Here is a 15,300-nt window from a genome sequence, read left to right as displayed (position 1 = left end):
TATCTGTTGTCTTTTCTCTTCTGCTTTTTGAATGAAAATGTGTACGTGTGGATTGAAGTAAATCAAGCTTCAGATTATGGCGCAAAAGTTGTTCTTGCATAGCTTCACAGCTTGTTCAACCCCGGGGAATTTTTTAACAACTTTCCTTGTCGCAGAAAGAGTTTTGTTAGATGCTGGAATGAGACCTTCAGCATTTCAGAATACGGTAAGGGAGCTCCTGATGCACTGAGGGTGCGTCTGCGTTGTGGCTGCAAAGGAGTGGGACACGAGACACGTTCATCTGTCACCAGGAGCACGGAGTCCAATTCGTATCTCGTTTGCACGGTACAGAATTTGTCTGTCTCTGCCCGGGGCTGCAGTTACCTCTGGGCAGGCTGTGGAGCTTCCTGCAGAGCTCTGAACTCCTGTGCTGGGGCAGGAGGCAGGAGACTCCGGACTCTCGGTGGCAACAGGAACGCTTTACCTTGTGTAATACACAGGGAAATCTGTAGGGACAGGAGCCTTCTGCGAGTTGTGTGCTGGCACTGAAGCTCTTGAGGCTGGGGAGGGGGGAAGCTTAGGAAGAAATTTAGGTGGGAAGGGGAGGGAGAATGAGTTAACAGCCGAAGAGCGGAAGGAGCTGTCTTACAGACTTGTGACATAACGGGGAAGATGAAAACGTTTTCAGATGCCTAATGTTACCAAGGAAATAATCTTAAAAAATTAGGGTTTGGTCCTGTAGGTACTCTTAAGCAGGCAAAGATGAAATAATCACTGGAGGCTTTATTGGTTTACCCCTGTCACTTGATGGCTTATAATTAGCCTGGAATGGGATGATTGAGAAGCTGTATTGAAGAGAGACTGCAGCTGATGCTCTTTTCTCTTTTACTTGTTTTGTTTTTCGCATTTGAAAGCATCAGCACTAGTAGCTGGCTTGCTGCGGTGATACGGTATTTAATGGTGATTATCAGGGGGATTGCGACTTACCTGTTAGGTACAGTATGAAGAGTCTGGTGATGTTTTTCACCTGGCACTTTTGCGAAGATGGCTAAATATTGCAAAATCTCAAATAAGCCTGTGAGAATGATGATTGGCTTTTCTGTTGTCGTGCAGAGAGGACGCCTCTGTTCTTGTGGCTGGTGTCTGGAACGTGGCTGGCAGACGTTCGCTAATGCCCTGAGCGTTTGGGAACTACATCGTTTAAGTGTGAAACATCAGAGGAAACTGTGAAGTTGCATCCAGGTGCCTGTGTTGTCTCTCCTTCTCCTGCCCATTGCTCAGCTGGCTTGCTTGGTGTGAGCAGTCAAAAGAGAAGCTGCTGCCCAAGGGAAACAGCTCAGATGTTCAGCAGTACTCTGCGGCGGCCTCAGTCCTAGTCAGGAGTCAGATAAGGATGGGTCTGATAACTGCCTTTCCCTGGGGGGAAAAGGGATATAGTAGCAGGGTGTGTAAAATCCCGGTGAAGGAGGGATTCAGCACTGCTCAAAGTCCATCTAGCAAGACCGGTAGGAGGGGAAAATTGAATATCCAGTGACAGCAAAGAAAGAGAACTGAAAGTACATCCTGGTGTGAATGCTAGAGGTAGCTATTCTCATTTGCTTTAAAGGAGGCGACTGAAAGCTTGTGACTGAGGTTCTAGTGAGGGAATTGTAAAGCAAACCATTCCGAAGGTTTTCAGAGGCGTGCTGTGGGAGGACATGGCACCAGGGCCTGCTTGTTGTGCGGAAGCATTTAAGGCTAGGCACAGGAGCAGGCGAGGCTGCCTCGCTCCAGGGCACTTCCAGAGGCTGGAGTGTGTGGAAGCACGTCAGTGTTTGCTGTCGGCGCTGGCCCTGCCTGTGTAAGATGGTGAGTGCAGCTCTGGAGGCCGGACTCCGCACAAACACTGTTGTGACATGCTGAGGTTCAGCCAGCATGCCGAAGGGAATGCTCTCCTCCGCATGCTTTTCCAGATCCCTGCTGTTATGTAGTTGTCAGCTAACGAAGTATTTTCACTATGGTGAAGAGGCACCCTTGCCTTTTGCTGTCATATCTGATCAGCTTGTTTAAAATGCACTCGCGCAGTATCAGTTCACATCAGACCAAGGACTGACAAGCGGTATGGTTCTTATTGTTTCGCTCTTAGCTTTAAACCCCTGTCATTTGTGGGCTTCAGAAGTTACAAGTTGTGCTTTACGCAGCTTCCCCTTAAACAACAGTGACTGCATTTGCAGTAATCAAAGATAAACCTGAAAAATCCAAGTGGTACCTGGGTAATTTTGTCACATCAAAGCAGTAGACAAACATTTCCTCTTTTTTTTTTTTTTTTTCTGGCACGGTGCATCTCACTAGGAGCTGTCATTTATCGCACAAAGCTACAAGTGGTGAAACATGCTAAGTACTTCTCCAGTGGGAGAGCTGAAAGAAGGAAGATGTGATTTCCTGAGGCCTTGTTGAAAGAAGCCAGCATTCCCTCTTCTGTCTTGGCCTTGGCTCAGCTACCTCCTTGTCTTCCTGGCGAGTCAGCCGAGTGCCAGAGGTAGCCAGAAGGAGAAGAAGAAAGCAGGGAGCTCAGCCAGGCACAACACTGCCTTTGGGACACTTTCCCTCACTCCAGCCTGGCCTCCCTGCTCTACCTGAGCTCACAGTGGCCTCCAAAGGAAAACCTGTAAGAAGCCCATGCTCCCTGCCAACTCAGGCTATTTCAGGCAGCAGGTTTTTATTATGGATGCCAGCTAATGACAAGAAAACTCAGTCTTAGGAGCAGACTGAACTCTTCTTTTTTGACTATATCCTGCTGAGGACCAAAGTGTCCTTCCTGGTGAGGAATATTGCGTGCGTTTTCAGAGCAAGCACCAGAGTAAATCGGATGCTTCAGCAGCTCAGCTCTGAGGAGACAAAATTGTCTCTAGGAACAAGAGACTGCCTGAACTACAGGGAGAAAAACCCCATCGGCTGGGCAGCTGATTCCAGTTTGAAGGTGTAATGGTTCAGTGAGACTGGAGCACTGGGACAATAGCCCTGCAATAACCCAAGCTGCAGAAGCGTGGAGTTCTTGAATGGACAGACAAAGATTGCCCATGTGCCAATTTCTGATGGTTTTCTGGTCTTCTGCAAACCTGTTCTCTGAGCTGTTGAGTACGATCAGTGCAGACCTCTTGGACAAGCACTGTGGTTCTGCTCTGCCCTTTTTCTGAGTGTACCCTCAGTAAGTTTGCAGAGGGCACCAAGTTGGGTGGTGGTGTCTACTCGAGGGTAGGAACGTGTTGATCTGCTTGAAGGGTAGGAATGCTCTGCAGAGGGGTCTGGACAGGCTGGCTTGATGGGCCGAGGCCAATGGTATGAGGTTCAACAAGGTCCTGCACCTGGGTCACAACAACCCCGTGCAGTACTATGGGCTTGGGGCAGAGTGGCTGGAGAGCTGCCCGGGGAAAAAGGACCTGGGGGTGTTGGCTGAAAGTTGGCTAAGTATGAGCCAGCAGTGTGCCCAGGTGGCCAAGAAGACCAACAGCATCCTGGCCTGTACCAGGAACAGTGTGGCCAGCAGGACTGGGACAGTGACAGTCCCCCTGTACAGGGCACTGGTGAGGCCCCACCTTGAGTGCTGTGTCCAGTTTTGGGCCCCTCACCACAAGAGAGACACTGAGGGGCTGGAGTGTGTCCAGAGAAGGGCAACGGAGCTGGTGAGGGGTCTGGAGCACAAGTCTTGTGAGGAGCGGCTGAGGGAGCTGGGGGTGTTCAGCCTGGAGAAGAGGGGGCTGAGGGGAGACCTTCTCGCTCTTTGCAACTCCCTGAGAGGAGGGGGCAGCCAGGGGGGGTCGGTCTCTTCTCCCAAGGAACAGGCGATGGGACAAGAGGAAACTGCCTCAAGTTGCACCAGGGGATGTTTAGGATGGATATCAGGAAAAATTTCTTCACCAAAAGGGTTATCAAGTGTTGGAACAGGCTGCCCAGGGAAGTGGTGGAGTCCACATCCCTGGAGGTATTTAAAAGCCGGGCAGACGTGGTGCTGAGGGACATGGGTTAGTGGTGGTTTTGGCAGTGTGAGGCTGATGGTTGGACTTGATGATCTTAAAGATGCTTTCTAACCTAGACAATTCTATGACTTTATGTCGACTGCCCGTACGTAACCCCTGAGCAGTGCTGTCAGAAGAAGAGCCGCTAGGCAGAAGTGTTGTTGTAGAATTGCGCAGCACATGCTCTTATGGGGAAGGTTTTATTTCCCAAAGAACTAAAACATGAATCCTGCCTACTAGCTTTGTGTACTATACGTAGCAGTAATACGTATGTCAGGGATTTTCTTTCTCCTAAGCAGCCTTTTGTATGGAGGAGCTACTCCATGCTTTAGAAATGCACTCTCTTCCCACTACCCTGGCTCCACAGAGCACCCTGAACGCCTGAAAGGCGAGGGGTTAGCTGCGTTTCTCTGCCTGGGGGCATCCACCATGTTCTCCCCAGGGCTGTTTTATGCTGACCCTGATCGTTCAAGGGCAAACACGTTAAGTTGGGTTTGAGAATCATTTGGTCCTTTTTTTTTTTTTTCCTGCCTCCTTTTTTGTTCTGTTATATATCAAACTGAGCGCACGTAAACCAAAGAGGCTTTATTTTTAATTCTCAGCTGGCCCGTTCCTTGCAAGCTGTTTCAAATGCGTTGGCCACAACCAGCCCTGCTCGGCTGGCTCACGTGGTGACTTCTGCTTCACTTGGAGCTCTGCCACGGAGGAGGGACGGACCCAGCAACGCAGCCCTGTGGCCTAAAAGCAACTGCCAGAAGACACAGCTTTAAACTAGATGCTGTGTGGTGGATGTGCAGTTTTGCCACCACCTGAACCCCATCTCCTCTTTTTCCTAATTTTTAAAGCGCCGCCTCTAGCAGGGCCTTGAGTTCTGCTGGTGGCCGACTGAGCAGTTGCCCTGGAGCTCTTCTCTGTTTCATGGTGGATGTCTCGTACCTGTCTCCCCCCTCGCCTTGTCCTCCCTGGGGAGCTTCCCCTTGGGCGGGGAGCTGTGGACACCCCAATTTACGGTAGATGGCTGTGCTGTACTCCCTGCTGACATTTGCAGGGGCGCATCAGCGGAGTGAGGGCAGAGCGGTGCTGCTGCAGCCCCTCTCGGGTGCCAGGGGGCCTCTGCTCGGCCGCAGACCCCCGTCTACCTGCTGGTCCCTTTGCCACAAGCCTCAGAGTGTGGGTCAGCCGCAGCATCCTCTTGGCATTTTCTCCGAGGCGTGCGAGGTAACCTGAGCTCTGGATTCTCGCTGGCATGGGATGGCGACAGCTGCAGCCTTGCTGACAGCCCATAGAAAGGACAAGGAGATCTGAAACCCTATAGCTCTGCTCAACCCCTCAGGACAGCCAGTTGCCCCCTCACAGGGCTCTGCCCGGCTTCCCGGGTCCCAGGTGATTCCTCCCGCCTGAGCACAGGCTCTGGATGCCAGCAGCAGTTTTTTACCCACCTTTGGGACCGTTGCGTCATTTATTGTGTCTTGAGGCACGGCAGTCCTTTGAGGGAGGCATCAGCTTGAAGCCACGTGGCTCATGCTGGTGTGACGGTACCCCAGTGCCCTCACCTTTCCCTCCTTGCTTTTGGGTTGGATGTGGGTTTATAAGGCAGCCTGATGGTGATGGTGACATGTGTCCTCCCCTCCAGCAGGGCCGTCTTCCTTGCTAACAAGATGACAAGGAAAAGCCTGAGGTTGCTGCTGTCTGGGGCGTCTCAGGGTGGGGATGGCAGAACTCGGCTGGGGGTGGAGCAGCAGGGCAGCGTGAAATGAGTCTGGAGTCATTTGCCTGCTAAGCTCCAGAATTTCGGTAAGGATTCATCCTCACTCTGGAGATCCCCTTGGAGCACCAGCAGATCCTGCAGGCTGTCGTGGGGGAATTAACTAGGTTAAATAAACGTTATGGGACAGTGATGGGGTTACATCAGCTGCTGTGGGTGCCCCTCCTGAGTGGAGTACCTGGGCAGCTGCTGCCTGCAGGACCTGCCCTTTGTTCTGTCTGATAATGCCAAGGGCTTATGTCAAACCTGATTCCTGAGCAGAAATGCTCCCCAGGTGCTGTGTGCTCCGGCAGGTCAGGGCAGCACCCAGGAAACACCTGTGTCTGCAAACAGGAACCGCAAAAAATCTGTTTTCAATGCTTGTAGGAACTAAGTAAAACCTTTGATCTCAAGAAGGTTTCTTGTTTGTAGAGGAAAACCCTTGGGTCCTGGAATGGGAGTGGGGAGTCCAAGCAACCCCCTCCTGGGCACGGGGGGCCCACGTAACATTTTGTGCTCTTTTTCTGTGACAGTAATGATCTCCCAGAGATCAGATCTCATCCCTAGGTTGAACATTGAAAGATGTCTTGGCCACACACGTTGCTTTGGTCTGCTGGCACCTCTGTCTCACCGATGGTTGTGCCTTTTGGGGCTGGGGGAGATCAGCTCAGGTTTAGCCTTGGGACTCCGGGAAGTCTCTTCCCTTCTTCTGCAGGAAACTTTCAGCTGCTTCTCTAAATGCTAAAGAAACTGAGAGCAGTTGGTCAAGACGAGTCGCAGGTTGCCCTGAGCCGAGGGTGAGCGCCAGGTTGATGCCAGCGCAGGGTGGTGGGCACTGGGGGGTCCTCTGCCCACTCCAGGTGCAGAGTCGCCCCACGGCGCCCATCTCCTCTGCTGCGCACAGGGGCAGGACAGAAATGCCTTTCGAGATAACGTGGGCGCCGGGTCCCGTCAGCTGCCGAGCCGCTATGTCCATCTTTAGCCTGCTCTCTGGTTACCAGCCCCCTCCTCCAGCTGCCTCCAAAGATAGGCAAAGCCACCTCCCGGCGCCTGGGCTGGAAACTGCGGGGAAGCAGACGCAGGATCACAGGCAGGGATGAGATTGATGGGATTTTTGGGGAAGGAGTGAAGGACGCCACGAGTACGCCTGAGCTATGGCGTCGCTATGCTACAACAAGGGCTGCGGGCAGAGGTTTGACCCAGAGCACAACGCTGAGGGTAAGTGGGCTCGTCTGCCTCGCGCCGGGGTGAGCGGGAAGGCTTACTGCTTTCCCGGTCTGCGGCCTCGGCCATGGAGGCCTTGGCAGGGCTGAGCCGAGCCCAGCGCAGGCAGCCCACGCAGCAGGAGCTGGCTCAGGAGCTGCCAGGTGTCACGGGTGGCTCGTGGGCAGCATCGATCCTCCTGAAAGGTTCTGCCTGCTTTTCCCTTTTCAGATTCCTGCCTGTATCACCCGGGCGTCCCCATCTTCCACGATGCCCTGAAGGTGAGTGGGGCAGGAGCTGGGGCTGCAGCTGCAGGGAGGGACCTTGTGCTCAGGGGGGGATTGTCCGTGCCTGACCGGTTTGTCGCCTCCCGGTGCTAGGGCTGGTCTTGTTGCAAGAAACGCACAACAGACTTCTCCGAGTTCCTCTCCATAAAGGTGAGCGGCCCACCGGCCGAAATACATCCTCTGCTCCTCCGTTCTCTCCTCTTTGCCCCTACCCTGTCCCATCCCCATCCCGCACCAAGGCTGCCCCCTTTGCCCTGCTGGTAGGGGATTCCCTGTCTACCTCCGAGGAGCCTGCAAGCAACGGTGCTGCTCCCAAAGCGTGGGGCAGGCAGTCCCGGACAAGGCTGTTGGAAGGGGCTGGGATCCCCCACCAGGATCCTGCTGGATGAACACAAATGCCCCAAGCACCAGCACAACTGTGAATGTCTGAGCAGCCTGGGGGAGGGAAGGAGGCAGCAGAGGCCAGGGGACGTGGGGGAGACTCTTGCTGCCCTCCAGCCACTGGTCTGCTGTGGCTCTGGTGAGGCTGCCACACCATCTTGGCCCCGGCAGATGCAGCCCCTGCCCTGGTGCAGGGTAAGAGCCCATCCCTGCAGGACGCAGAGCCACCAGAGCACAGAAACTTGCAGGGTTTGGGAGCAGCCATCAGGTTAGGGAGGGCAAAGCAGGCATCAGGCTTGCCTCTGCTGCTCAGGGATGCACAAAGGGGTTTCACAGCAAGGAGAAGCCCCCGGAGCCTTTCAGACAAGAGGAGACCTCAGACAAGCCAAAGGCCAAACCAGTGGAGGAGCTCATCATCCAAGGACCAAAATCAGCTGAGAAGATGCAGCGGGAAAGACCAAGGTGAGATGGGCTTAGCTAAGAGTGTCACCGTGCTGTGACGCTTCTCCTGCACGTGTCCTGCCCTGCTGCTTCCTCAGGAGAGGCAGCGACACTTAAGTTGCAAAAAAAAAAAAAACCAACCCACTGGGCCTTTGCTGCTGCTGTTTCCCAGCTCTGATGAGCCAAGACAACTGCTGCCAATTAAAGTATCCAGGTCTCTGGAGCAGGCACTAGAGAAACTGAACCTGTCCTCCAAGGACGAGGCACCTGAGAGCGGTTGTGCGGGTAGTGATGAGCCGACGGATGGCAGCAGGGCTGCACATGGTACGTTCAGCACGGGGTGCTGCGTGGCGGGTTCAGCGCAGGACGGCGGGTGCTGCACACCTGGCCACCTGCCAGCCCTCAGAGCTGCGTCTCAGCAGCGCGGCACCGTGGGCTGTGCTGGGGGGCTGGGCGTGCGACTCCAGGGAGCTGGCGGCAGCGGGGTTTTGGGGGCAGGCGTGTGTGGCCCGTGCCCCGGGGTGAAGCTGTGCTGCTCTCGCAGGGGAGGCGGCTGTCCAGGTGAGAGCTGGCACCACCTGCAAGAACGCAGCCTGCAAGGCAGTGAGTACCCGGCAGAGCCCCATCTTTGCCCAGTCTGCGCCACATGGCCGGCAGCATCGCAGGTCTGGGGCGGGGGCTTGTCTCCCCGTGGCCACCAGGTGTGGGGCAGGGTGCCAGATGGGTGGGAGGTGGCAGTGCCCACAGGCCGCGTGTGCTCCTGGTCATCCCGAGCTGGTTCCTCTGTGGCCTCCCAGCCACGTTCCTGCAAAAGAATTCCTGGATTGGTGGTACATTTGCATTTCACTGCTGCTAATTGCTTGCAATGAAATATAGAACATATTCGGGATATGGGCATATAGGTAAAATGCATATGGAATAATTCCCACCTGCATTTAATTAATGCAGCACAGCCCACTCTGTCTTGTCCGCCCACTCTGTCTTGTCCCGCTGCCACCTTGTGTAGGACCGTCTGCCTGCCTCCATGTGTGTGCCAGAGGGCCGGCGCTGCGGGAGGGCCAGCATGCTCGGAAAGCAGCAGAGAGGGGAGCGAGCAGGGAGCAAAAGGCAGGAGGTGGATGAGGACAGGAGACTGGCATGCTCTGGGAAGGAGGGGAAGGGACAGGACGAACAAACAGCCCCTTGAACCTCAGAGCAAGTTTCTGTGGTGTCTGAACTTGCCCACTGTCCTGGCGCTGCCCAGCTTCAGGCTGGGACCAGGCTGCATTTGGGAGAGGGCACATGGAAGGGCTGCTGCCAGGGTGGCAGGGATGACACTGGGGTCCTGGCGAGGCTGGGGTGGCTCCCCTGCCGGCAGGGAGCAGGGACCAGTGCCTCACAGGTGCCGGACCCAGCGAAGGGGTGATGTTGGGCATCATGCTGTGTCTTACACAGGGATGGGCGCCAATGGGCAGACGCCTGGCTGCACCATGCTGTGCTGTGCCAGAGGCACAGCCCAAACTTTCCTCTGCTTCTCGCTCCACAGATCTACCAGGGCGCAGAGAGCAACACAGAGGTTTGTACTTTCCACCCAGGCGTTCCTGTCTTCCATGAGGGGTAAGAAACAACGCTTTACCGGGGAGCAAACTGCCCCTGCTGAGGGCTCACAGTGCTGCATAGCAAGGCTGAGTGGCTTCAGCAGCACAGCCGGTGCAGTGGTGGGTGACACCCCCACAGGTGACAGGCGGGCTGGGGGAGCCGCTGGTCCTGAGCAGCTCTCCCCTGCCACCCCAAAGCCCGCTGTGGTCCCCGCTCCCGCAGGCACTCCCCACTCAGGTCACCCCACTCCCACCAGGATGAAGTACTGGAGCTGCTGTGGAGTCAAAACGACGGACTTCAGCGCCTTCCTGGAGCAGATGGGCTGCAGCAGAGGGCGGCACTGCTGGACCGGGAAGCCGGTAAGGGGGCTCTCAGCGGGGGCGACCCGCGTGAGCAAAGTGCCGTTACTGGCACCCAAGGAGTGCTTCTTCCCTTGCTCTGCATTCACATGGGTTTCTGTATTGAATATTAATTTTCATCATTACCGACAGATGACTGTGCAGGGTGGTGGAGTCTCCATCTCTGGAGACATTCCAAACCCGCCTGGAGGCGTTCCTGTGCCACCTGCTGTGGGTGACCCTGCTCTGGCAGGGGGTGGGACTGGATCATCTCCAGAGGTCCCTTCCTGCCCCTGCCAGTCTGGGATTCTGTGGGTTTGAATGCCTAATCTTCACCCATCCACCATTTAAAACGCGGCTCCTGCATTCACAAAATGTGTCAGCTCTCACGCCCAATGGGCAGATGTGCAATGGGAAGCTGAACGAGGCCAGAGCTGGCCCTGGGCACAGCGTAGCCAGCGCTGCAGGCTGCCACAAAGGGACAGGCAGCTGAGCACAGGAAAAGCCCTGCAAAAAAAACCCCAAAAGTTTTGACAGATGACTGCAGATATCTGAATTTGTTTTTAATGAAGCTTTCCCTCCGCAACTGCTTCCCAGGAGGGACCTCATCTACATAGCAACATGGTGTTGTGGCAGGACAATGGGGAGAAGATCCCAGTTCCCCATATTGCGGGTGTTGTGTCTGTGTCTAAGTTTCCCCAGGAAAGCTCTTGTCTGGAAACAGGTTTGAGCTGGGAAAGTTGCACCAGCGCAGCCCAGGATATCCCTGAAAGTGCATCATAAAATCATTATGGTTGGAAGAGACCTTTAAGATCATCAAGTCCAACCATTAACCTAGTACTGCCAAGTGCACCACTAACCCATGTCCCTCAGCACCACGTCTGCCCGGCTTTTAAATCCCTACAGGGGTGGCTACTCCACCGCTTCCCTGGGCAGCCTGTTCCAGTGCTTGATAACCCTTTTGGTAAATAAATTTTTCCTGATATCCAATCTAAACTTCCCCTGGTGCAACTTGAGGCAGTTTCCTCTTGTCCCATCGCCTGTTCCTTGGGAGAAGAGACCAACCCCCCCTGGCTACCCCCTCCTTTCAGGGAGTTGCAGAGAGCGAGAAGGTCTCCCCTCAGCCCCCTTTTCTCCAGGCTGAACACCCCCAGCTCCCTCAGCCGCTCCTCACAGGACTTGTGCTCCAGACCCCTCACCAGCTCCGTTGCCCTTCTCTGGACACGCTCCAGCCCCTCAGTGTCTTTCCTGTGGTGAGGGGCCCAAAACTGGACACAGCGCTCGAGGTGGGGCCTCACCAGTCCTGAGTACAGTTCTTTGCCCTGGAGCAGAAAACCTAACAGTGTGTATAAAGGAGGCTGCAGTGAATGAACTGTGATGTTATGATGCAGATGCTTTGTGCTAGTGTTTCATAGGTGCTTTGTGTTTCATAGCATCATAGAATCCTAGAATGTGTTGGGTTGGAAGGGACCTCTAAAGGCCATCTAGTCCAACCCCCCTGCAGTCAGCAGGGACATCTTCAACTAGATCAGGTTGCTCAGAGCCTCATCCAGCCTGGCCTTGAATGTCTCCAGGGATGGGGCCTCCACCACCTCTCTGGGCAACCTGGGCCAGTGTCTCACCACACTCATTGTTTCCTCCTGCATGTTTCTTTGGCTGGCAAAACTGAGGGCTGCCAGGGGTCTTGTGTCCTGGTGATGCTCAGAAACGCCTGGTGGGGCCAAAGGTGCCTGTGGCATGGACGAGGTGGGGGTCCTGTGGGAGAAAAGGGAAACATGGCCAGTTTAATCTGTCTCACAAATTTAGCGTGGTGGCATGATCCATGTCCAGCAACAGCCCCTGCATTGCCTTCTGGACCGAGTTCCCTGACAGCACCCAGTGTCTATGAACTTGGGCACTGCAGAATGACTCTGGAATGAGAAGGGGATGGCTCTGGTCTTAACACGCTCTTCTGGAGCAACCCCAAGCACAGCACAGATGCCCTATGTTGCATGGGACAGCCTGGCAGGGGCTGCCCAGCTTTGCATAAACCACCTCCCCTCAAAAACCTGCATGGAAGGCAGGGCTTGATCTTGCTTAGGTGATGCCAACCTCAGCTGGTGCTCTGTGAAGGAGATGTGCAAAGGAGCATCCTCCGGCACAGACGTCACCTCTGTTTGGCGTGTGCTTGGGCTAGACACCATGCCATGTTGGGTCCCTCTCCCCTGCAGGACAAGAAGGTGGTGTCATGCCGGCAGGACTGGCACCAAACCAGCAGCCAGGTGGTGGTGACGGTCTACGCCAAGAACCCCCTGCCCGCCCTGAGCAGCGTGAAAGCCAACCGCACCGTGGTGAGTGGGGCCAGCAGAGCTGGGTTGGGGATGCAGGCTTTCACGGCAACCGATTTTGATGAGCCAACAGGCCAGCTTTTGAGGAGCCGGCCCAGTGCCTGGTGTTCTTTGATGGCCCGCTTGGTCTGTTGCTCCAGCCGGGGATGGCACTGCCGACCTGCCATCCCTGAGTCCACTGAGAGCTTGATGGCTTTGCTGCTGCCGCAGCGTCTGCCCAGCCACTCTGGCTCAGTGGGTGGCTTTGCTGGCCTTGAATCCCTCGACTGATGGCAGATGTGAACCAGGCATGCCCTGAAGGGGATGGAATGCTCTCAGGTGCTGAGGGGATTGCCAGAGCCTTACACCAGCGCTGGGATGTGGGATGCGTTACAGTGCTGGAAGGCAGCTGCACTGCCTGGGGGGAAGAGCTCTGGCAGTGCTGTGCTACCCACTCAGGTCTCAATTTTCTGTTGGTCTTTCAGCTTGAGGTTCACGTCATCTTTGAAGGGAATAAGATTTTCCAGGCGGAAATGGATCTCTGGGGGGTAAGATCCTGTTTGCTTTGATTTCCCTACTCCAGTAGTCTGCGTGGGGCTGGGCTGCGATGCTGTGAGGCAGCCTGTGCTCTGGGAGAAGCATTTGCAGCCCCAAACACAGGCTCCCCGTAAGGAAAATGACTCTCTGCATAGTCAGGAATCCTCGGACTTTTGAAAAAGCAGCAAGATGGTTGTTGCTGCAATTTCGGCACAGTCCTTCCCTGCATGGAGCATGAGGCAGATTTTGACTGTATTAGAGAAGAAATTAGATAGAAATGCTGCGGCCCCAGGGACGCCTTCTCTTCCCTGGCTGGCACATCTGTGGAACAAACAGCCATTTCATAGTCCCTCCCTCGGTGCAGTTCATGCCAGCTCTCAAAGCCCTGCGGAGAACACAGGCCCACCATGGCTGTCGCAGCAGAGAGGACCTGTTTATCTCCAGAGCTCCGGTTTTCTATAGCAGCAAAGGCTGATGATGAAACTAGGTTTTTCTCTATTGATTCCATAGTGGTAGCATCCCCTGGGAGCTATGCCAGGACTGCACCTGGGCTTGGTGCCCATGTTACAGTTTGAGAAACCCGCAACAGTTTACTGTCATTTAGACAATTATTTTATCACCTTCCTACCTGGGTGGGAAGGGGAATCGGGGAAAAAAATAAAGAAGCCCTAGGGTTGAAATATAAACAGATCGAATAGAATAAGACTAAATAATAAACATTAATAATAATAAAGAACCACTATTGATCCCAATATAAAATATACAAGGACTGTCCCCAGCCCATTCCCCAGCAGGAGCCGTGCACTCCCCGCAGGGACAGCCAATGTGGGACCCTGCGAGTGCTGCGGCTGCGGGAGGAAGGGAAGGGCTCAGGGCTCCGGCACTGGGGCAAGGAGTGCTCAGGATGGCAGCCAGCAAGGCAGAGAGAAACTCCTCAGCAAACTTTCTAATGTCTATTGGATGTGCTGTTCATGGTGTGAAATAACCCTGTTGGCAGCCTGGGGCAAGTGCCCGGGTCTCGCTCCTCTTTGTCCCCGCACCTGGGGAGCTCGAAACCCCTGAGACCTTGAAACCCGCACACCACAGCTGGCTATAAAGTAAATATTTTCCCAAATTTAGACACTAGAGTCTTCTAAAAATGCAGTTTTTCCCAAGCATTAGAAGATAAATTAGTCCTGTGTTGCTCAGCCCAGGACAACCCATCTGACTGCTGTGCGCTACCTGAGGCACCCGGACTACTTTCTCTTAAATGCTGCCACAGCACTGGCTTGCTCTTGCTGGGATGGTCTGGGAGACAGGTTGCCAGGTGCCAGCATTTATAGCCATCTCATAGAATCATAGAATTGTCTAGGTTGGAAGGGGCTTTTCAGATCATCGAGTCTAACCATTAACCTAACGTTGAGAAAGCGTGACCAAAAGTGTTCCTCTGCTAGAAAATGCCTTAGGAGTTGCAAGGAGGGCTGTTTTGGAGGCTGCCAGCAGTGGCACCAATCAGTCCTGGACTAGGAGCGGAGCTGGATGTTGCTGCTGGCTCTGTAGGTGTTCTGTGTTTGGTCCCAGACTGTCCCAAAGGGTCTTTTGGGCCCAGCAGGTCCCTGTCTCCCTGTGCGATCCTTCTGTGCTGGCAATCCTGCGGAGACACGCGCTCTCCGATTCTGCAGCTGCTGGCTAGCTGGGGAGGAGCAGTGAGACCGGGGAATTTGCATGAGCTTTTCTTGCCTTTATTTCTGGTGCGTGCTGCTGGCGCCCGCGGGCAGCCAAGCGTGCTGCCAGTGGTGGGTATGCCCGTGCCTCAGCGCAGCTCGCTGCCCCGGGGGGACGGCTGCACTGCGGCTGTGCTCGTGGCTGCAGCTGGCCGGGCTCTCCCGAGCACTGCACCAGCACCGCGCTGCTGCTGGGACAGAACACCGTGAAGATCAGCTGGAGCCCAGGTTCCATCCTGCTCTGTCTCCGGGCACGTGAGGAGGGGCTGCCAGTAAGGGGAAGGACAAGCGTGTGCTGCCTGCCGTCCTCTGCCCAGCTCGCAGCGCCTTTCCCTCTCTCTAGGTCATCAAAATAGAGAAGAGCTTTGTGAGCATGGTCCCAACCAAGGTGGAGATCACGCTTTGCAAAGCCAGCCCTGGCTCCTGGGCCAGGCTGGAACTCCCCCGGAGCGGGTCGCAGCCCCGTGGCGAGCAGCAGGAGAAGGAGGCTGCCAACACGGGGGAGCCTGGGGCAGCGCAGGAGGAGGACTCAGATGACAGCTTGAGCTGGTCAGAGGAGGAAGATGAGGAGCTGGAGATGGGAACACCAAGCAACTGACAGTCAAGTGCTTCAGCAGCTGAGCGGCACTGGCTCCAGAGCTGCCAGGGACCCTGGCACCAGCTCCAGAGGAACCGGCCCAGCCCGCAGCATGCTGCAGCACGCCCTCTCCCCTGGTCAGAAGGGGCAAGTAATAAAAACTCAGAGCAAAGGTTATACTCTGAAATTCCTGGTAGGCCCTTACGGAACATCAGTGGGCTGAGCCCTGCC

The 15,300-nt window shown here is 55.0% G+C and overlaps 1 protein-coding gene across 1 annotated transcript; it reads left to right on the top strand.

The window, feature by feature from the left end:
* The first annotated feature begins 6,397 nt into the window (after window positions 1-6,397).
* On the top strand, window positions 6,398-15,246 carry ITGB1BP2 (integrin subunit beta 1 binding protein 2). The gene is made up of 11 exons (XM_063346238.1): window positions 6,398-6,936; window positions 7,153-7,202; window positions 7,302-7,358; window positions 7,903-8,051; window positions 8,203-8,354; window positions 8,575-8,633; window positions 9,556-9,626; window positions 9,865-9,967; window positions 12,157-12,276; window positions 12,738-12,800; window positions 14,836-15,246. The coding sequence occupies exons 1-11, from the start codon at window positions 6,873-6,875 to the stop codon at window positions 15,088-15,090; spliced, it is 1,143 nt and encodes a 380-aa protein (XP_063202308.1). The 5' UTR covers window positions 6,398-6,872; the 3' UTR covers window positions 15,091-15,246.
* The last annotated feature ends 54 nt before the right edge of the window (window positions 15,247-15,300 follow it).

This window comes from Chroicocephalus ridibundus, chromosome 9 (genome assembly GCF_963924245.1).
Source record: "Chroicocephalus ridibundus chromosome 9, bChrRid1.1, whole genome shotgun sequence".
NCBI lineage: Eukaryota > Metazoa > Chordata > Aves > Charadriiformes > Laridae > Chroicocephalus > Chroicocephalus ridibundus.
This window is presented reverse-complemented; position numbering and strand designations above follow the sequence as displayed.